Source organism: Osmerus eperlanus, chromosome 20, assembly GCF_963692335.1.
Source record: "Osmerus eperlanus chromosome 20, fOsmEpe2.1, whole genome shotgun sequence".
NCBI lineage: Eukaryota > Metazoa > Chordata > Actinopteri > Osmeriformes > Osmeridae > Osmerus > Osmerus eperlanus.
In genome coordinates, this window is record NC_085037.1 from 9914025 (window position 1) to 9934849 (window position 20825).

Below are 20825 nucleotides of genomic sequence, written 5' to 3' on the forward strand. Positions count from 1 at the left end.
TGCTTTGTTTTAGGAATTGTTATTTGCACTGCATTTACGTTATCAAGATTGCTGCAGTTATGTTACTAGGCACACATTGATGAGAGAGAGAGAGAGAGAGAGAGAGAGAGAGAGAGAGAGAGAGAGAGAGAGAGAGAGAGAGAGAGAGAGGGGTAGATGTGTAAAGATTCTTCTATGTGATCTATGATCAAGTCAGGATTCATGTTATCTAGTAGACTAAAGCATCGTCTGTTCTTCTACCTTGTGTCAGTTTTACACAAGTGCCTATATGTTATATTAAGAATGCTCAACATTTGAATAAAGACAGCAAAACATTTAACATACGTTGAATAAATGTGTATGTAAAATGTGTTCGTGAATGAGGGAAAGTTTGATTTTATTGGTTAAGTAGGTCACACAATTTCAACAGTGGGCGTTGCCAGTCCATGGTTTCATCCAATCAGAGAAGTTGTGGGATGGGTCCACTCCCTATTTGCCATGTTTTAAGGTCCATGGCATTTCCGAGCCAATAACAAATCGAAGATGTCCAAGAGTGCACGCCCAGATTTGGATTTCGTGGGCCATCTCCCGATCTCCGCCTCTTCTTAAGTAAACAACAACAGATGTGGAATAGGCACTATATGATTTTTGTTAGCAATTTTTGTTGGGTATTACTTATTGGCTATATTCTCCACCCAAAGCAAACTCAATTTGTTGGGTTTTGAGACACATTTATGTATTCTTTGTCGTGTAGGCTACATGTAACTTACGGTTTCTTAACAGAGATACCGTTTATGTTATCCTGATCAAGGAAACTAAGAGCAATTTGTATCTTGACCATTCAATTTGTGTTTCAGGTCATGCTTTTTCAAGAAACCATGTTAAATCAGTCTAGTTGTTTGTACAAACATGTGTAAGCATCACTCAATTCAACTGTCGCGTTCAGAAAGCCATGTTGATGTATGGCATTGAAATTCAAAGACTGGTGGACCCACAGCCTGATTCTGAATAGCCTACCCACCTTTTTCTTCATTAATCTCCAGCAGGGGACGCAGTTGAGCCGTGGACAAAAAGTGCTCTCGTAAATACCTTACATAAACTTATAGTCACAACAAGCAAATAAATAAATATAATATTTAGTCTCAAATGTAAACTATAATACATAAATATATGCACATTTGTACATATAAACATACACTAAACGTAAAAATATGCACTTCTTTTTCACTTTTTAATGACGAACGTGAGTCAATTGACACACGTTTGTCTTATTATTGGTTTATGGGGAGTCAGGTGGCTGAGCGGTTAGGGAATCGGGCTAGTAATCTGAAGGTTGCCAGTTCGATTCCTGGCCATGTCAAATGACGTTGTGTCCTCGGGCAAGGCACTTCACCATACTTGCCTCAGGGGGAATGTCCCTGTACTTACTGTAAGTCGCTCTGGATAAGAGCGTCTGCTAAATGACTAAATGTAAATGTATTACCATAGGGCCCACTCATGATTTTTACTTTAGGCCTATAGATTGGTCAAATGTTTTGCATGATGTGTAGCCTATTAACTGAATGTATGTGTCTGTATTGTTCAGCACTTCCTACTTCAGTTTTACATTAAATCTTGTAGACATTATGTTTTCGTTGTATAAATTCAGCAGTCCGACAAAACACTGAACCTATAAAGTAAAATTATACTCATTATAGTATGCTGGCGGAAATCTTCAGTGGACCGACTTTATGACTGGTGTAGAACTACAATTGGCTATAAACATAACGGATTGAAAGATTGTCCAATCGGAGACTGTTGCGAAGCAGCCCTTGGGCCGAGGTTGTGTGGGAAATATGCAAATGTTCCTCGAGGTCCCCTCTTCATGGCAGACAAACGAAGACAATTTCAAGATATTAAATAAACACTTTAGTCTACTTGATAAATAATCCAAACAGAGACGAAATCCTCGGGATATATATATATTTTTTTACCGTATTTTAAATATTTATTGAAGTGACTGAACATCCGTTGCTTGAACGAGGTATGTTTCTGTCAGGAAGTTATCAGAAGCCGGTAGTGCTCGGCTAAGCTAGCTTGCTAACAAATTCGCCGGTGCGGGCGGACCTCTTTGTCTGACAGGGGAAGGGTACGCGTGCTCTTTTGTTTGGCAGTTTTCTTTGTCAAATCGGGGAAAGGGAACTGTCGCGACAGTGTTTCTCCTTAGTGGCTATTCACGTTATTTAAAAATGCAAAACGTGAAGAAATACTTCACTGAGGGCCTGATCCAGTTTACGATCTTACTCAGTTTAATCGGAGTTCGCGTGGACGTCGATAGCTACTTAAGCGGTTACTTCTCCCCTCTGTTAGAGATTAACGTCGGACCAAGCTCAGCTTACATCCAGACACCCTTTCACAATTTGAGGGACACCTGGGACGGATACAGCGTGCACCCCAAATGTCTCGAGTTGGACTATTTCTTTGCCAGTCGCAGGCTGCTTGACGAGGTGCGAGCTCTTGGCTCACCTCGGTTCCCTACGCAGCTGAATGCATGGCTCGTACACCAAGTGCCTGACAGTTCGGAGTTCCAAGAGCCATCAAACAACACAAGTAATGGCGCTGACATAAACTCAGGTTTGACTCTGGAGAGTGCGTTGGACAATGCAAACCACAGTGATCTTCTGCCCGAAGACGAGAGCTGTTTGGACCGACGAGAGGAGTGCCACACTGAAATCCAGGAACAGTGTGTGTCTGGGCCTTACATTGTCACTGGAGCCTGCGAGGTATCCAAATTATTGGAACTAGCACTATTAGCTGCTATAATCTTTTTAGTGGGCAGTTTTGTGAACTCGCATCTGTTAATGTTAAACGATATATTCACCCATTTCAAGAAGTGGCTAAATTACCACTAGTTATTTACCTGCTTCTCATTCTACTTCATGGGGCTTGATAGCTACATTGTTTGTCTTAGCTGGTTTGTTAGCTAGCTAACTGATTCTAACCAACTACCCAAATATTAGAGAAATGTTTAAACACATTGCCTATACTAACACTTTCACTTTTCATTTGAGATGAGGTTTGTGTACTCTACGCCCATGTCAAATAATATAGCTATCTTTCAGAAGTTATAGTTACATTGCTGTCTAACAAAAGACCAAATGCACCTGTTGGGGACCCAGAAATGTATTGGAAACATGTCTTGGCAAGTCAATGACTGGTGACACAACATCAGGGAGGGTTGACGTTTTTGGAGATGGGGCTTTGCTCTATGTAAAGTAGATAAAGGTTAAAACAAAGGGTAACATTTTACCAATATGTGTGTTGGGTTGTGAGAACGTTTTATTTCATGGTCTACAAATCTCTTGTTAATCCAGTTTTTCTGGTACAAAACTTAACAGCTGCTAGGTGTATATGATACCCTGAGCCCAGTGGATGTTGAATCTGTAATCTTACCCCACCTGTTAGACTGTATGCTGTGGGCTTGGAGAGGAGAATTTGAAACAACCCCCCTTTAGTTACGTTAAAGCTGTAGTCCTCAATCCCAGACCCCTTTATTTACGTTAAAGCTGTAGCCTTCAATCCCAGACCCCTTTAGAATGAGTCTAGTCCAGTGAGATATTCTTTGTTAGCCACTGTCTTTCCTTTACTAATGTTGTGTTTAGTTTGTTTATTCACTTACACTGACAAAGTATGGCACAGGTGCAGGCCAATTTGGGCTCATCTGTAGCCTACAAGTTCAAAAGACCAACTTGTTCAAACAGACTGAAAAACGTCACCAAGATTTTATGTAATTTGTCATTCCCTTGCCTCAAGCGTTCATTTTGATGCAAATACTTACTTGTGCTCCCCACCCCTGGAGGGTCTTGTGGCAACTGTGGCGTCAGTCTACATTTAGACAAACCCTTGCAGCTGTTAAATTAGTTGTAGAGCCAGTTCACCACCTTCTCACAGCACCACCTGAAATACACTTGTTGTGCTTGTCAAACTCCCCTCACACACACACAGCTTAAGTTTACATTTCAAGCATGAATGACAGCATACTTAAACCGCAGTTGTCTATAGATTGATAGTCTTTTTATTTTTTAACAATTCTGTTAAATGTAGGATGGCAGCAAGTCATTCAACTGACAAACCACTCAAGTGCAAACAAAATAACGATAAACATACAAAATTGGTCATTGTTGGAGACCTTCTTTACAACATAATTAGGCTTGTTTCGCTGAACCACAAATGGAACAGTGGGAGATCCGCCAGGACTGTTAGCTAACAAGTACCCCCCCCCCCTCCCTGTACCCCCAGGACAAGACTGATGGAAAGGATGACGGAAGTGATGAAGAAGCAGAAGAGCCTGCACCTGTGACACAGCTCGTTCTCAGTTCTACTCTAGAAGAGGTGCCCACCATGAAAATGAACAGAAAAACTCAGATTAGGCTCAAATGATCTCGAATGTGTTTGTGTGTGCTCATGGCTAGTTTTGTATTCCAGCATTTGCTTGATGATCCCCAGCCACCCTCATCGCTGTCTGGTTCTGAAGATGCCCCTCCTACCACTCTTGACTGGAGCCACTTTCTCTCTACCGATTTTGATGTAATTTGTTTTTCCTTATTGCTGACCTATTTTTGCAGTTAACCTTGTAGTGATTTCATTGGCGATTGGGCATCACTTCTTCTCTACAATCATAAAGGATGTGTGAATGTTTTCTTTGCAGGATTTGGATCCTTTGGTTCCTCAGCGTCTCTCAGACCTAGACTCTGATATCTCCAGCGCCATCAGCCAGAATGTCAGTCTGCGTGATGCCATGGTGAGAGGTGCTGGACCTTATGATGTTGTCCCTCACAGGGATGAAAGTGGATCGGTTACCCAGCAAAGGGGACCTTACTTCCGACTGGAGTCTACGAACTCCTCTCACTCGGACTCATCACCAGGCGTAACAGCAGGGCTAGCCACTCTGCCTTTCTCTTCAGTGTGCAACGCAACACGGAATGTTACGTCCGACAGTGCACTAGGAGGCTGCCTGGATGAGGCAGTGTTTGATCAAATTAACCTGCTGGGGCTGGAGGGGCTGGATTCCATTGACCCCCAGCTGCTGGGAAGCCTGGAGGGAATAGACCCTCGAGTCCTAGAAGACCTGGACTCGGACTCTGGCCTTTCATTGGAGAACAGCTCTAGAGGCCCCACGTCCCCCGGTGAGAAGGAATATTCCCATTCATCCATTTAGAAAGGAGTTGTAATGGTCTGGTTAGCAGAGTTATTTGTTACCTCTCGTGTGATTAGAAAACACCTATTGGCAGTATATGTATTGAAATGTGATCTTACTGCTTCACCCCGCAGGTACGTCAGAGGTGTCATCCTCTTCCAGTTCGTTCTGCGAGGATGAGGGCGGAGCCACAGGCTACAGCAGCGAAGCCGACTCCCTCCCTTCCAAGGGCATTGCCGACTATGACACATGGTCACAGGTCGATCTGAGCGACAACGTTTGGCACGACCACAGCTACTCCTCCCCTCCTTATTTCCAGTCGTCGGCGCCTACGTTCTCCCATAAAGCCATCAAAGAGGAGCCTCTAAGCGAAGAAGAGTATGACAGGGATGACGAGCGAGAGCTGAGCCGTGATGAGCTTCGAGCCAGGGCCATGTGCATCCCCTTCTCTGCGCCACAGATCGTCAGTATGCCCGTGGAGGAGTTCCTGGAGCTTCTGGAGGGGCAAGCGCTCTCGTCTGCACAGATCACCCTCCTCAGGGACATTCGCAGACGTGGAAAGAACAAGCTGGCCGCCCAGAACTGCCGTAAACGTAAGCTAGATGCCATCACTGGGCTCCAGGAGGAGGTGGAGAGGTTGCAGGCCCAGAGAGACACCCTGCTCAGGGAGAAGCAACACACAGCCAAGGCTCTAGGGGCTACGGGCCAGCGCATTGAGCAGCTCTCTAGGGATGTCCTGGCCAGGTTGAGGGATGACCTGGGACAACCCCTGACCCCTGACAGATACACCCTGCAGTGTGGAGCCAGCGGAAGGCTAGTGGTACAGCCAATAAGAAGACCTGTTGTAACTACAACAACGTCAAGTAAAAGCGATAAAAGGAAGAAGGAAAAGAAGCCTTGATGCAGAATTTGCTTTTGTGACTTTACAGTTCGTTTCTGTTCTTTTGGAACTAACTGGCTTCATTCTGCTGATGAAATGTTGTCAGCTCCTCTGCTTATCTGGACTCGCCTATTTTGGGAGCCTAATCAAAGGTAGAAACGCAAAAAAAAAAATCCCCCAAAAAACTTGTATGTCAACCCATCTGTAAATAAAGAATGTCCGAATTTTTCCAGGAAAAACAATGTAGCACAGACACTGGATGATTTTTCCCACTATATGAATGGGGGCTGGGTTGAATAGCTATTTAAAGATTTCTTGTGTTCTTGAACTGAAGTGTAAGGTTGCAGTATAATTTGTGTAGAAGTACAACGGTAAGTTGTAGAAGCGTGAAAAATAAATGAATGAACTGAAATTATTTAGTTCACATGTAGAATTGACCATATCAGAATGCTGTGGTTGTATTGACTGATATCAAAACGTTGTATCGTCGAGTTCTAAGAGGCTGATGTTCTATTGCCCCCAAGTTAAAATGCTCCTCAATTTTCTTTAATGGTAGAATGCCAATTATTCTAAGGGCCTTAATTTAAATTTGATACACATTTTGATAGTTGTGCATCTGTGATGCACAGATGTGATTGTTTTTTTTAAAAATATATATATAAGCAATTTTTTTTTTCTGACTAATATTGAATGAATAATTGTTATTTTTGTATGATTTCCCCTACTAGTTTAGGCTTCGAGTCAGACTTTTTATTCTACCTCACGTATTCCTTTTGGTTGTTTATGGTCATTTTTTGAGAGATAATATTTTTGGGGTCTTGGCACGGGCAACGGATAGTATAGGAACACAAGTGCACTAAGACAACACAAATGCTTCACCGTTTGTCATAGTGCAACTCAAATGGACCTAACAAAATCATCTCTTTGAAACAATAGACAATACAATCACCAACCACTCTGGTTCAAAGAAGCACAGTATGCTTGTATAATTAAAAAAAATTGTAATACATTTGTGCAAGTTAAAACAAAAGTGATGTAGATAGTAAAAAGAAAAGAAAAAAATCAGGAACATAAAGAATATTGATATGCAGTTTTAGTTTGGTTTTTATTATTTTGGTTTGTTGGAACGTCTTTAAACCTTGTAAACCTTTCTCAGTTGAAGGGTGTGTGTTGTTATTGTTGACCACATTACAGAATGTTACTTTTCTTTGCAAATGCTCAATCTTTTGGTTTGACCATAAAATATTGTTTTGTTTTTACTATCTTTTTTCCATTTACCGTTCTTTGTTACTCAGTTGGGCTTGATTGCTATTTGATGACCGCATGGTGAAGGATGTGGAGAACGTGGGATCTCTTGAATAACTAATGTTGTTCTTTGTGAAATGGGTCTTAAATTAGTTCGTTCTGAGCTAAAATAAAATAAAGTAAAAACGGATGTGGCAGTTTTTTCCCCACTTGAAACATCCACTGTAGGCCTACGATACTCTCAAACTAGTTTTGAATATCATCCATATTTTACGCCCCAAGGAGATGGGTGAGTGTTTGCTAAATTGTCCACTAATTGTGGTTTTTATTCGTACATTTTCTACACGGTTAAAGGGTTTAATGTCATACATCATGCTAAAACATGTAACGTTAGACTTTGCATCATGTAATTTGCATGGGTTTTACTTCACGTTGCTAGGGTTAGCCTTATATTTGATAGATCTAACTTTTTTAAAGACCCTGAGGATTGCCTTGCTGTTTTGCTAGACCTAGTCTAGGTTACTAACTAGTAGTAGCTAATTTGCTACTTGAATGACGCGTCTGTATTGCAAACCATGCCAGTGGCGTTAATGTCAGGTGTACAGTACCAGAAATATATTTTTCGTAAAGACTCAAATCCACGTAGCCTAACCAAGCCCAAATCTAAATTTTTGCATACAGACAATTGCTTCATATCCTCCGCTCTAACCAGGCTCACTTACGTTTTTCCCGCTTACATCTCTTCTGGTTTGTATCAAACCACAACACAAAACATTCAAACGTACTTGAGACGACTAGCTAGTATATAGGCCTAATCCAACATTTCCAAATATAGGGTGCTATATTGTTTGCATAATTGAAACTAGGACGACTTGTTGCTGGGCTGGTGGTGGTAAACCCGTTGGCTAATGTAATGTGGCCTTAGCTAGCGATATTATTTATAATTTATGTTTATATATTATTTGCCATTTAATTTATAGTTTTTATATGTGTAGCTAGCTCTAGAGCTAATGCTAGACAAGCTATTATGTAGTGCAAACCGTTATTCCGCCCTATTTTTTTCTTCCACACTGTTGGATTTTTACCGGCCTACTGTACAGTACTGTACAGTAGCTCTACTGACTATAGGCAAACTAGCTATCAAGTATAATATGTTATTAGCTAGCACTAGTACTATATGGAAAGAAAGGTAGTCTCTAACTTTAGAAAGTCATACTTGGAGCCTTTAAGAAAAACGGAATTTATTGTAAACCGACATTTGCAAATGAGCGTTAGTTTAGCTCTAACGCTACCTCACAGCAAAAACGCTCACAAGACCCATCAGTACTGTAGATGCTATGCTACTAGCTAACTAGCGTCAGCGAGCTGGGGTTGCTACCATAACGTCTAATATTAAAATGGGCTCAAACCACTTCAAATCTGCCTCTGAGGTAGTTAGACTAGTCTATCTTGCTAATAATGGGTAACTAGTCTACTTTTTAAATTGTTAGATGCTCGTTTGTTGTCTGTGCACTACACTCTACTGTAGACGTCAGCCTAGCTAGGTAACATTACCGATCCTTAGCTTTAGTGATCACACTTGTAGACCAGTTCGTCTACAAGTGTGGTTATGTTCTTGGTCCGGACCAAAACAGAACATTACATGAGTCCTGGTTCGCTCCTTTAAATCGAACCAAACCTGCAAAGTGTGAACACAACCTTAGTGTCACCGTTTCAGTGAATATTGAGTCCTCACGAGTCTAGACCAGCTAACATTGCTAGCTACAGTGTACTGGAGCGAGTTAACCATTCCTTCGTTTTTAAATCCTACAGTAGGCCATTCATCTCACCAAAAAATGATTAATCTTCTCTTATATTTCAGTCTAACATGTCGAATCAGAACACAAAAAGTAAGGCGGTCCAAGAGGAGCCTGAGAAGTTTGTTGTGGAGAAGGTGGTGGACCAACGCACTGTCAATGGGAAGGTTGAGTTCTTCCTAAAGTGGAAAGGATATAACGAGTGAGTTGGAAGTGTTTCCTTGGTGTTAAGGAGCAGGTTTATATACAATATTATTGTTGTTCATAAAAATCCATGTAGATAGAATATGTAAATTCAATGTGAGTGCCATGCTTTCAATAAGAAGATACTTCCCACAGAGAAAGACAATTCCTTTTTGTTTCTGTAATGTTTGGTACACTTGCTTCACCAGTGTGGATAATACCTGGGAGCCCGAGGAGAACATGGACTGTCCAGAGTTGATCTCAGCGTTCCTAGAGTCCAAGAATAATGTTATGGATAAGCCAGAGTCCACCAAGAGGAAGTCCTCCACGGAAGTGTCCGAGACAGAAGAGGGCAAAACCAAGAAGAAGAAGGACATGGTGGGCGATATTCTGGGCAGAATAATGTAGATTTTTTTTTAATCTGCACGTAATTGTAATGCCTCATAGTGTTTATTTGTGGTTTGTCGTGTTTTCCAGAATGAAAAGGCCCGGGGCTTTGCTAGGAATTTAGACCCAGAGAAGATTATTGGTGCAACAGACAGCAGTGGACAATTGATGTTTTTAATGAAGTGGTGAGTTTTTCCGAGTCCCACTCAGTCAACCTATTTTATTTTGACTGTTTGACCACACATTGGATCACTTCACTTTCAAACCAAAGCAACTGGGTATGACAAAACTAAAGTCAAGACAAGAGTAAGTTATAAAATATATTTTAAACGCATTGATCAAACTATTTTGTTCTTTCCCCCAATCCTCTTATCTACTATACAGGAAAGACTCAGAGGAAGCTGACCTGGTTCTAGCCCAGGAGGCTAACACTCTCTGTCCTCAGGTGGTCATCTCCTTCTACGAGGAAAGACTCTATTGGCACGCCTGCCCTGAGCATGAGCCCCAGTAGCTTCTTGGTTGATATCTGGACTGACGGCTCTCCAAAAGTTTAACCCTCAACAGTTTGAGGACAGAAAAATGCCCACTGCCTCTTTCTATTCACATTTCTTTATAATGGTAGCATACCAATGGTTAAATTCAAAGGCTGATTATATATATTTTTTATCTGAATATTATTAGGAATATTTAACAAAAATAAAAATCCTTTAGCTTTTTGTGAACTCTCAAGTGTACTCAGCCAATACAAAGGCTTCACTAGTTGTCATAGTAACCCTAAAGTAGACTGACGTCCAAAAGACAATAGAATCACTAACTACTAGTACAAAGGAGAGAATGTTTTAGGTCTTTGTAAAACAGTATAAAAGCTTTAACTTTGACCACATTTTTCAGATGAAGGTTGTGTTTCTGAATACATAATGTTTTTCTTCACATAGGTTCACTCTTGATTTTTCCATAGAAATACTTTTCTCCCCTACCACTTTTTCATGGTATGACTGTTCAGCACATGATGATACAAATATGTTTAAATACGTGGTTAGTTTTAAATGGGTTTTGGTAAGGTTGGTTCTTTCTAATACAAGTTCAATAAAGTGTCAATGTCAGTTTTTTGGATCCCACAATTCCAGATACTGTATCAACTTGAATAGATCACTATGGATTTTGGGGACTGGGCTACATTCACAGTAGGTAAATTGAAAATAGTGAGGAATATTGTATTTTGGAATAGTAAGCTATTTCTGATCATTTCTCCAAGTAGATTTTATTTATTAATACATGCTGTGTATAGACATTGAAGGCAGAAAGATTCACTGACGAACTACAGATTGTGGTATGCATGTAACTTAGTTTTCCAAGCTCTTGCTTTCATACCTGGCTGCACCAGAGAATGTGCACGTCACACTGTGCCTCATTACTACCCGTAGCTTCAGAAAGAAAACGTGCGCAGACTCAGTTGTAACATAACTTAGTTGCACACACGAGGCTGGTAGAGGGGAGAGTGATTACTAAACCTCTGCATCCACAAGCCACTCGTCTTGTCTGCCATCTTCATTAGTGTTTTCGCACCCATTTTAAAGGTGAGTCCCAAGCCTCGGAAAGCGAGGTCTAATGCCATGCAGTTGCCTCGTACTGTACGTTTGACGTTATCAATGTGACAATTATTACAAACAAGGCCATTAAATACCTAGCTAGCTTGGTAGTTTTCGGCTAGCTTTGTGTACAAGCTAGCTAGCTAAAAGACGCAAATATTTTTAGCATATCTAGAGTTGGTTGGCTAACTTCGCTTGGACGACATTCTTGTTGCTACAAACTTAGAACGCTAGCTAACTGATTTGTATTCTTAAATTATTACACTAGCTAGATTGCATTGCTGGGCGCTTTGTGTAATCGGCGCTTTGGTGTGAGCTAATTAGCTAGCCTAGCTGTTAGGGAAAGGTTTAGTTAGCTAGGCAAGCGAGTTTTTTTTTTCTCAAGAGGCCATCGATTAAAATTAAGCGCAGCTCCACCGTTTTACGTTTCAAGTAATTTAGATGGTTAACTAGCTAAGTAGGTGACTAGGCCTAAACGATTAGTCTCAACAGTTTGTATTTTCTCGAGACTAGCGAAGCTAAATGTTAGGCCCTGTCGCCTGTGTTGCTACCTTGCTATGTTTTTTTCTCTTGGGACTGTTATTAAATTCTTGGTAATTCATCTCAAGATGAAGGCCTCCCCTATTGTTTCGCAGTCTAACATGGGTAAGCAGAAGCAAAGCGTGAAAGGAAAAAAGGAGGTCCAGGAGCAGCCAGAAGAGTTTGTTGTGGAGAAGGTGATGGACCAACGCATTGTCAATGGGAAGGTTGAGTTCTTCCTGAAGTGGAAAGGATTTACAGAGTGAGTGTGCTTGGGAACAAACGCTTCCCTGGTATGGGATGTGCATTTCTTATATTAATGAACACGTCTAATTGTTTATTTAGACTGTTGTCAGGCCATCCTGGTCTGTTACAAAATAAAAACGTGTCTGAATTGGCTTGAAATGTAAGGGGTAGAAGTCCAATTAATTTTGGTAGTATAAACAAACAAAATCATGTTTTGCCAGTGCGGATAATACTTGGGAACCTGAGGAGAACCTGGACTGTCCTGAGCTGATCTCGGCATTTCTAGAGGCACAGAAGACTGTGGTGGAGAAGCCAGAGTCCAACAAGAGGAAGTCCTCCACAGATGAACCAGAGACAGAAGAGAACAAAGCCAAGAAGAAGAAGGATGTGGTTGGTGTTCTTTACGTACCTAGTTTGTGTGAGGGTCCGTGGGAGAATCTTAAGTGGAATTGTTTCTAATCTGCATGTAAAAATGATATGTAACCCCTTGTGTGACACTATCCAAACTTATTTGGTTGTGGTTTGTCCTGTGTATTCCAGTCTGAAAAGCCCCGGGGCTTTGCTAGGAATCTAGACCCAGAGAGGATCATTGGTGCAACAGATAGCAGTGGAGAATTGATGTTCTTAATGAAGTGGTGAGTTATGCATTGTCTGTCCAAGTCCTACTAAATAGCATTTGTATATCTCACTCTTTAATTTAATCACTTAACTTTCAAAAACAAGTTATTTTGAAACGTATGGTTGGATGAAATGCATGCATTTTTGGTAGAAGTGGGGTATGTGGTTAAAACAAGAATAAACAGCTTAGATATTTGTGCTGGATAGAATGTCAACATTGTAGATGCATTGATCAATAAGCATGTTTTGTTTACTTTACAGGAAAGATTCAGATGAAGCTGACCTGGTTCCAGCCCGTGAAGCTAACACTCGCTGTCCTCAGGTGGTCATCTCCTTCTATGAGGAAAGACTCACCTGGCACTCCTGCCCAGAGGATGAATCCCAGTAGCCTCTGATCCCCCACCTTGATCTGACACCGTCCCTGTCTCTGCGTCTCAAGGGCTGGCCTCCATGTGGTTCACCTGCCGTGGCATTTTTTTAAAATGTAATTTACATTAGTGTTAGTGCAGCACGAGTATACTTTAGTAATAGGACAAGGAAGCTATTCTGATATGGGTAAAGGGTGAGAAAATGTGTGTTACAGCATGGACTAAGGGTTAAAGTTGCCTAATCCTAACAAGGTAACTACATTTTAACAATAGAACCGCCAACACTACTATACCCCCTAGATCTGCTGGGGAGTGTCATATTTTGCCCTCCTGCTGTAAACAGTTAAGTTGTTAAATTTCTTTTTTTCTTCAAACAGTAAGTTTGACTTGACAAAATATTTCTAAAATTAAGTTTATGGGGTTTATTAATGGAAAAAGAAAGATCATTGATCTCTTCCCCCATCTGATTATCCCATACTCATGTCTTGGAGCATTGCCAGAACTTCTTGGGAATTCATCCTTCTACACCGGGTCATGTTTCCAAAACCAGATCAATCTATGTATCAGAAGATGATGGGGGATGACAAGCTAAGCAACCGGATGTGTTTAGAGTGGTGCTCGACAGCAGTTTCTATGAGGGGTAAAAATGACCCCTTAGCGGTTCACGGTGTAAATAATTATCTTGACCCCACACCCAGCATAAATCATTAGATGTTATAATCCCATATTAAGGAAAAGTCATGTTCTGAGGTTTTGAAGTTTTATTTCAAGTTACATGCATTTGAAAACATCAAGGGGGTCATTTTAACCCCGTGGCAGTTCTAGTGTTAAACCAGTTACAATTTAAAATGTTCTCAGAGGATTACACTGAAGTTTCAGTATATTTTCTCCCTTGCACACTCATAACCTAATATTTTGTCCACCCCCCCCCCCCCCATGTTTATGTCCTGATTTCATGAACAACAGACTTGTCAGTATGAATTTTTTTTAAGTACATTTTGTTAAACATGATGTTGCATACTTGAATCTTAACTAGAACAGTCTTTGCTGTATATTCCTTGTAAATATTTTTTCAAAAAGCTGTTCAATAAAGGTTTATATGCTTCATTTTACTACTACAAATTTTTTCATCTACTTGATCTCAAATTTAAGCCTTCGTAACATAACTTATCGATAGCCAGGATCATTGAGTAGTACTATCGGGGCAGAGCGTGCCATTATTATATACCAATGCCTAAAACAGCTGGCATGGCAGATGTAGGACGCTTGGCCCATGACTGGCATTATGGTATTGGGGATGGACTTCAGTCAGAAGAAACTTGAGTTCCCAAAGAACATCTTGAAGTGGATACTAAAGTCATTGGTTGACACTGAGAAATGCAGTTCGGTGGGATGTTTTTTGTCTTTCTCTACACTCCACAACAGCCCTGAATATTTATTAATCTGCTGGAATCAGGTCAAATTACTCCAATATAATTTATTGGAGAAAGTGTCATGATTTCAGCAGATGAGCACTGATATTGGAAATGAACTCACAAAGATGCCACAGATAGGAAATTTTGTCTGTGTATAGGCCTATGATAGCAGTCCTCTGTATGCTAATTACCAGACATTGTCCATCAATGGTTTGATGAATGAGGAACTTGGAGGGGTGCATATAGTAGGAGTGCCTATTTAGACCTTACATTCACTGAGAGATGGGTCTGGTTAAGTAAGGAATGTAGCAGCCTAACTTCATTCTTTTGTCTGTGAGCAAGAACTTTAAAAGCTTATGGTAAGAACTTTTGATTAATCATACTGAAGACTGTGTTTGTGTGTGTAAAAGTTTATGGTCATGTGTCAAGCTCTTATTTAAAATGTTAAATATATTTCTACATATGGTAGTTGAATGGATAACATGGGCCTATGCATTCCATCTGGGTTACAGATAATGCTGACTTTCTCAAAGAATTAAAGAAATTATTTCTAGCAGACTTCAGTTTAGGGTCAGACAGAGTCCTATGTGCAGTCAGGCAAATCCAGTTAGCAGTAGATAGATAAGACTTTCTAGACAGTAAGCCTAGCCGACAGTAAGAGTTGTATAATTATTTACTCATCATTGTTTATGGAATGGTGGCAAAACTGAAAAGTTTATAATGGAAATTATAAACTGGGAAATTGTAGGATAACTACAAAACAGACTTGTAAGTAGAACATTTACTATTCTAGATAACAAATGTCGATACAAAAGAGAAAATAAAACTCACGATACAGGCTTCGACACATGACACATTATCTCATTTCCATCAGCATCACAATTTTTAAAGTGGCTTGTTAGCCTACTGCATAGCTTCAACCAGATAAAAAACGGTATTCAGGGCCGTCAATTAGACTGGGTTCAAGAGGCAGCTAAACAAAGTCGTCGATCTGTTTGGTTCTTCATGACACCCTTGTTTTCAGTCAGTTAGCATCTGTTATCTATTCTGTCATTCAAGCAAGTTTTGGATGTGTAGCCTGACGTCAACCAGGATCCACATCCACTTCGATTAACGGGGACGAGTATAGAGGCGAGTGCGCCGCATTGTGAACAGCCTACAGTGAATTGTAGAGGTCTTCAGTGAATAGCGGAGCCACTGGGAAACCCACGCTGCAATCAAGTCCGCTCGAACAGCAGCTGGTTTAGAACAAAAAAAGCCATCTCCAGGAACAGCACGAGGTGAGTTTTTAAACGAGAAATTAATAGGCCTACGTTTATGTCATAACGTGTATAACTTTTATAAATGTCAGGCAACGTCTCGCTCTAAAACGTGTGAATTAAATTCCTTATATGTCAAAACAAAATACATATTCTAGCTCAACTGTAAGTCTAATCATTTCACTGAAATTCAAAACAGTTAAACATAATGTTTGTCAGTGAGATTCTAAAGAGCAGGCTCCAGATCCAGTCAAATTGAGGTGAGAAATGGTTAAAAAATATTGTTCTTTGAAACATTCTGTGTTCATGGTCTTAATGGGCATTATGGCTGTCACAGAGATCAGTGACAAAGTTCAGCCGTGCACGGCCACTGAAAACTAGGCTATAACTATATGAATAATTAAAATGCTTTCCAATTATTTGATGTCCTGACTATTCGTTGGTTAGGCTTACTTCTGTACATGTACTGTTTACAAATTTCTTTCACACCAAGTAGCTTTCGAAGGAAGGTATCTATAGCCTTGGTAAAACGTATTCATTACTGTGGCTGAGACATCCGGCTAATGGTAACTTTGTCATGTGACCTAATGTTTTCGTGTGACCTTGTTGTGGAAGAGTAGATGCTAATTTCTTACAGAAATTATTCGCTTGGCAAACAGGCTCAGCGTTTCAATAGATTCGATTAAGAACTTCACCAATTCTTGGAAGTTGCCGTGTACAACACGGCCTCTGAAAGGTCAAAGAAACAAACAAAAAAAGGGTCAGACTCAGCTTCCCTAAGGTAGCCTTCACTAGTTCGAAAGGAAAAAAGTTACCCGTTTAGAGAAAAAACATGTTTTAGCTGCCTCATTCTTGATCAGCGTTTTTTCTTTCTGTAATCTGATTATGGGATATTTAGGCGATCCAGATGGATTCGGATATGGCTGCGTTGTTGCATTAGGCCTACTTTGACCTAGAATCTAAACTAATAACAAAAATCGGATCCTCCGAATGTTGGCAAATTGCATCCTATTCCCTGTTACAATCATTTTGAGCCATGACACTTCTGAACTCTGACCTTTTTAGCTGAGACGTGGCCTTGTGGTTTACAAGCTTGGTTGTGATCTTTTTGGGAATGGTGTTTACCAGAAGATTACTGTTTTTTCCTGCCCTTGTCTTTTTGACCTGCTTGTTATTCTACTTATTTCAGCCTTTGGTGTTTTAGGTGTAGGCTACTCCTAAGCAAGTTATGAACCTGGCTGCACGGCTTTTCTGACAGTAATAAGGTGTCTCTGGTAGATATCTGGACTTTGTCAGGAAGTAACTGATGGTTATGCAGTCAATGTCAATGAGTTCTTGTCCTGACACATGACTGACCTGAGATGTATATGTCTGTAGGTTGTAGAGACACTGCTTGGGTTACTGTATTCCAGTGTGTTGCAGTCGGTTTCCCAGCTCAGTTCTGCACTCTCACTATTTCTTAACTGTTGCAATAAACATTGACAATAAGCTATATATATCTTGATTTCATGCGGAAATTATGTACTGCATTGACTGTTTTATGTTGTCGTTTAAAGATAACACAATCTTATTTCACTACTTCCTTAGGTTCCGTTGTTCACTATGGATGGCATTGTTGACAGTCTGACAAAAACGGTGTGTATGGGTATATCTTATTGATTTGTAGTACAGTTCGAAATGAGAAGCTTTTCTGGTTGGAGTCTTGAGGTGGAAAATGCTTAAACATTCTATTAATGCCCATAGAAAACAAACACACACACACACACTTTCCCTTTAACACTGACTGTCTCTCCACCTTCAAGAAAAGGCTAAAGACGCACTTGTTCCGGGAGTACAACGGTACTTAGGAATAATTTGCTGGACCAGATGTTAGTTTCCTCCAGGAAAACAATGACTCTTATTGAAGGACTTGTTTCTCTTGTTGGTTAGTTGTAACTGATTTTACTTCTTGTACTCGCTTTGAATTATTTTATTGTTGCTTGCTTTCCTACAGGTACACTCTTGCACTTTTTAGGTTCTTGTTGTTTAATTGTAACTTGTTTAACTACATGCTCTTATGTTTCTTCCCATTGGCACCTATTTGCTTTTCACAATGTATGCTTCATGTTTTGGCTACCCACAATGTTTTGGGGATATCTCGTTTATGATCATTGACCTATGCACTTTTTGTAAAGTTCTCTCTTGGAAGTCGCTTTGGATAAAAGTGTCTGCTAAATGAATAAATATCTGAAACTTTTGTTTTTTCCCGTAGGATTTTGTCAGCATTTGGGTTCGTGATCCCAAGCAACACAAAGAGGATTTCTGGCACACGCACGTAGACTATGAGATCTTTTTACAAGTGAGTACCACAGTTATCCCTGTCAGGTATGGTTCGGCTGTAGATCCAAGGTATAATGATGTTTCGTTCATCGGCAGTTATTGGTATTTATACTGTCAAATGTCCTATTTGTAGCTTGCATTGGCCAGGGTATAGTGAGGGAGGCATTTATTATGGTCACCGAGTGGTCGTAAGGTCTGTCAACAATTGCTGACGCAGTTTCCACTTTCCTCTTCCTGTATGTAGACCAATAGCATGTGCTTTCGGAAGAAGACTTCTTGTGTGAGGAGGAGGTACAGCGAGTTTGTTTGGCTCAGACAGTGTCTGCAGGACAACGCTCTGATCATGTAATTCCCAGAAAAGGATTATTATTGTTTTTCATAACATTATTTCCTAGGCCCTTTTAAAAACATTTTAAAGCAATACTGCATTATTATAGTGAAATGTCTTGATGCTTTGTTGACTCTAATTAAAATCTTTTAAATTTGCTGTTGCTTTGGTTACCTGTTTCTACAGAGAGCTACCCAAACTGCCACCCTGGAACCCTTTTTTCAGTTTCAGCAACCCTGTACAGGTCAGCCAGAGGATGAAAGGCATGCAGGAGTTTCTAGAACTGTACGTTCTCCCCTTCCATTTCTTTTTCGCCCCTTCCTCTTCTTTTACCTGCTCGGTTACTAGTCTCTTGAAAAGGGCTTTGAAAGTAACAATACCATCTAGTGGCCGAAAGAACACTCATCTTTTCCCCGGGAGCGCTCCGATGTTTCAAGACCTCGGACCTAACTTCTTTCTCCCTCTGGCCTGTGCAGTGTTCTTCAAACGCCACTCCTGCTGTCTGACAGCCGCCTGCACTTGTTCCTGCAGTCCCAGCTGAGCATGTCCAAGATGGAGGCCTGCGCCCGGGGCCAGACACGCTACACGGTGGCAGAGGCCATCCAGAAATGGATGGACTGTCACACTTCTCACTGCCCTGCACAGGAGGTGGAAAAGGCCTTCTGCGATTCCACCTGTGAGAGGTGAGGATGTGTGCATGGTGCACAGGGGATGGGTGCAATGTGTCAGTATGGAATGTTTAGGTGTTAGCGGGTTCAGTATATTGTTTGTGTAAAAGGTTCATTTTAGAAATAGGATATTGGATGGCAAGCCAATTGTTTGTGTGTGCATGCTAAGATGTGTGGCATTTCATTCAGTCATATTTTATGTGTAAGGTTCTTGGTTATGGTGTGATTGTTTAAAGGAAGCACCATGAGTTCCTACAATAATTGCCTTTTTTTGTTCCCCCAGCACAACATCATCAGGTCTTGGTCACAGCATGGACAACCTTCAGAGCAGCAGTTCTCCTGTGGACTGTGATCCGAGCACCACAGAAGCAACGCTCTTTAGCTGCCTGTCAAAGTCTCCGTGCCACCATGACGTCATTCATCCCTGACTATAACCGTGCGCACACAAACGCATGCACATGGGTATCCAGCGCACACTTTTCTTCAGATACCCTGTACAAAGTCTCCTGTATGTGATTTGAGTGTGTTGGCTCAAAAGACTACAAGGAGCTGCTTGTGCGAGTCGAGTAATTTGAGTACTGAAGTTTTCAGAAGACACTGCTGAAGGACAGACATTTTAACTTAGTTACTGTTTGTTAGTATACATTTCCTCCAGCTCTTACGGATACGGCTGATATATCTAGTAATAATAGGTCTTAATGACTGAAAAAATCAGTTAAATGTTATGGAATGGTGAAGTGCTAGGATAAATCCTTGTGTATTTAATGTTATAAAGAAATAGGCCTGTTCCTGTTTTAAAAATAATCACATTTTATGATGAATACCTGTTAACCTGCAAAGCAGCAATACTGGGAAATATTCTTAAATATTACTTTGTTTGTATATTTTTATGTTATAAAGCAAAGGGACACAAGGACAATGTTGTAGCTGGGCCTGTTGGAAAACATTTGAAAATGCTTTTATTGTGATTTAAAATGTAGTTTTAAAGATAAATAAATGTTTTTTATTAAGCGGATGGTATTTACTTATGAATAATGAGGACTTGACATGTTCGGTGCCTGCAGCAAGGCCCTTTTCATGCTATAGATACCATAGTTGTGCCCTTGTTCTGATGGATCTTTATTCTAGATGCACGGCAGTATCTGCCCAGTAGAGGGAGGTTGGAGACTGAAAAATGAGTGTTCATAGGCTATTTATCTGAAAGCCAAGGAGATGCAAAGTACTTGATTGTCTGATTGTTGATGTTTGAAATCCCAAAACAAGTTGAGTTTAACTATAGTAAACAGTACGATTAGATTTCCGAGAATAGCTGTATTACAGATTCTCTATATGCACCCCCTCCTATGCAGATGCTGTAATGAAACAAACTCCACTGTTTTTGAGCTGTCAGGTAAAGCTCTGTGGCAGAGGTGTGGTTGATATGTGGTGTGTGAAGTAAAGGACGGTGGCAGGCCTGTCTGTCAGAGGGGAGGTGACGTTGCCTAGTTGCCCTGAAACAGGAGGCTCCTTTCACAACACCACAGGAAGCCGGGGGTCAGATGGCTGAGCGGTTTGGGAATCGGGCTATTAATCAGAAGGTTGCCGGTTCAATTCCTGGCCATGCTAAACGACTTTGTGTCCTTGGGCAAGGCACTTCACCCTACTTGCCCCGGGGGGAATGTCCCTGTACTTACTGTAGGTCGCTCTGGATAAGAGCGTCCGCTAAAATGACAATTTAAATGTAAGCCATACCTACACCACCCCACACTCTCCTCCCCCTTTCCTCCAACACATGGGTTAAGTTCCATCTGTATCAAGTACACAGGTTAGCTGCTGTGTGTTTATTTGTTTTTCTTTGCTAATCCTAATCA

At 40.8% G+C, this 20825-nt stretch overlaps 4 protein-coding genes across 9 annotated transcripts; all 4 read left to right on the forward strand.

Moving 5' to 3' along the window:
* The first annotated feature begins 1797 nt into the window (after positions 1–1797).
* On the forward strand, positions 1798–6251 carry nfe2l3 (nfe2 like bZIP transcription factor 3). Its single transcript, XM_062486896.1, has 5 exons — positions 1798–2741; positions 4258–4350; positions 4444–4545; positions 4667–5144; positions 5290–6251. Exons 1-5 carry the CDS (start codon positions 2208–2210, stop codon positions 6054–6056), a joined length of 1974 nt encoding a protein of 657 aa, XP_062342880.1. The 5' UTR covers positions 1798–2207; the 3' UTR covers positions 6057–6251.
* A 149-nt stretch (positions 6252–6400) lies between these two features.
* LOC134040799 (chromobox protein homolog 3-like) lies at positions 6401–10738 on the forward strand. 3 transcript variants are annotated; one of them, XM_062486898.1, is made up of 5 exons: positions 6401–7569; positions 9142–9278; positions 9469–9637; positions 9737–9831; positions 10031–10738. In XM_062486898.1, the coding sequence occupies exons 2-5, from the start codon at positions 9148–9150 to the stop codon at positions 10155–10157; spliced, it is 522 nt and encodes a 173-aa protein (XP_062342882.1). In that variant the 5' UTR covers positions 6401–7569; positions 9142–9147; the 3' UTR covers positions 10158–10738. The 3 variants fall into 3 exon arrangements, with proteins under 3 accessions (XP_062342882.1, XP_062342883.1, XP_062342881.1); XM_062486899.1 differs by lacking the exon at positions 6401–7569 and adding an exon at positions 7762–7872; XM_062486897.1 differs by lacking the exon at positions 6401–7569 and adding an exon at positions 8434–8710.
* Positions 10739–11077: 339 nt separating this feature from the next.
* LOC134041093 (chromobox protein homolog 3-like) lies at positions 11078–14093 on the forward strand. 2 transcript variants are annotated; one of them, XM_062487355.1, is made up of 5 exons: positions 11078–11223; positions 11844–12016; positions 12222–12390; positions 12541–12635; positions 12880–14093. In XM_062487355.1, the coding sequence occupies exons 2-5, from the start codon at positions 11844–11846 to the stop codon at positions 13004–13006; spliced, it is 564 nt and encodes a 187-aa protein (XP_062343339.1). In that variant the 5' UTR covers positions 11078–11223; the 3' UTR covers positions 13007–14093. The 2 variants fall into 2 exon arrangements, with proteins under 2 accessions (XP_062343339.1, XP_062343340.1); XM_062487356.1 differs by having other exon boundaries at positions 11871–12016.
* Positions 14094–14616: 523 nt separating this feature from the next.
* On the forward strand, positions 14617–19986 carry snx10a (sorting nexin 10a). Of its 3 annotated transcripts, XM_062487048.1 has the most exons (9): positions 14617–14760; positions 15461–15681; positions 15880–15920; positions 17248–17295; positions 17912–17998; positions 18224–18324; positions 18494–18592; positions 18784–18990; positions 19259–19986. In XM_062487048.1, the coding sequence occupies exons 4-9, from the start codon at positions 17263–17265 to the stop codon at positions 19401–19403; spliced, it is 672 nt and encodes a 223-aa protein (XP_062343032.1). In that variant the 5' UTR covers positions 14617–14760; positions 15461–15681; positions 15880–15920; positions 17248–17262; the 3' UTR covers positions 19404–19986. The 3 variants fall into 3 exon arrangements, with proteins under 3 accessions (XP_062343032.1, XP_062343033.1, XP_062343034.1); XM_062487049.1 differs by lacking the exon at positions 15880–15920; XM_062487050.1 differs by lacking the exon at positions 14617–14760 and having other exon boundaries at positions 15348–15681.
* Positions 19987–20825: the final 839 nt, after the last annotated feature.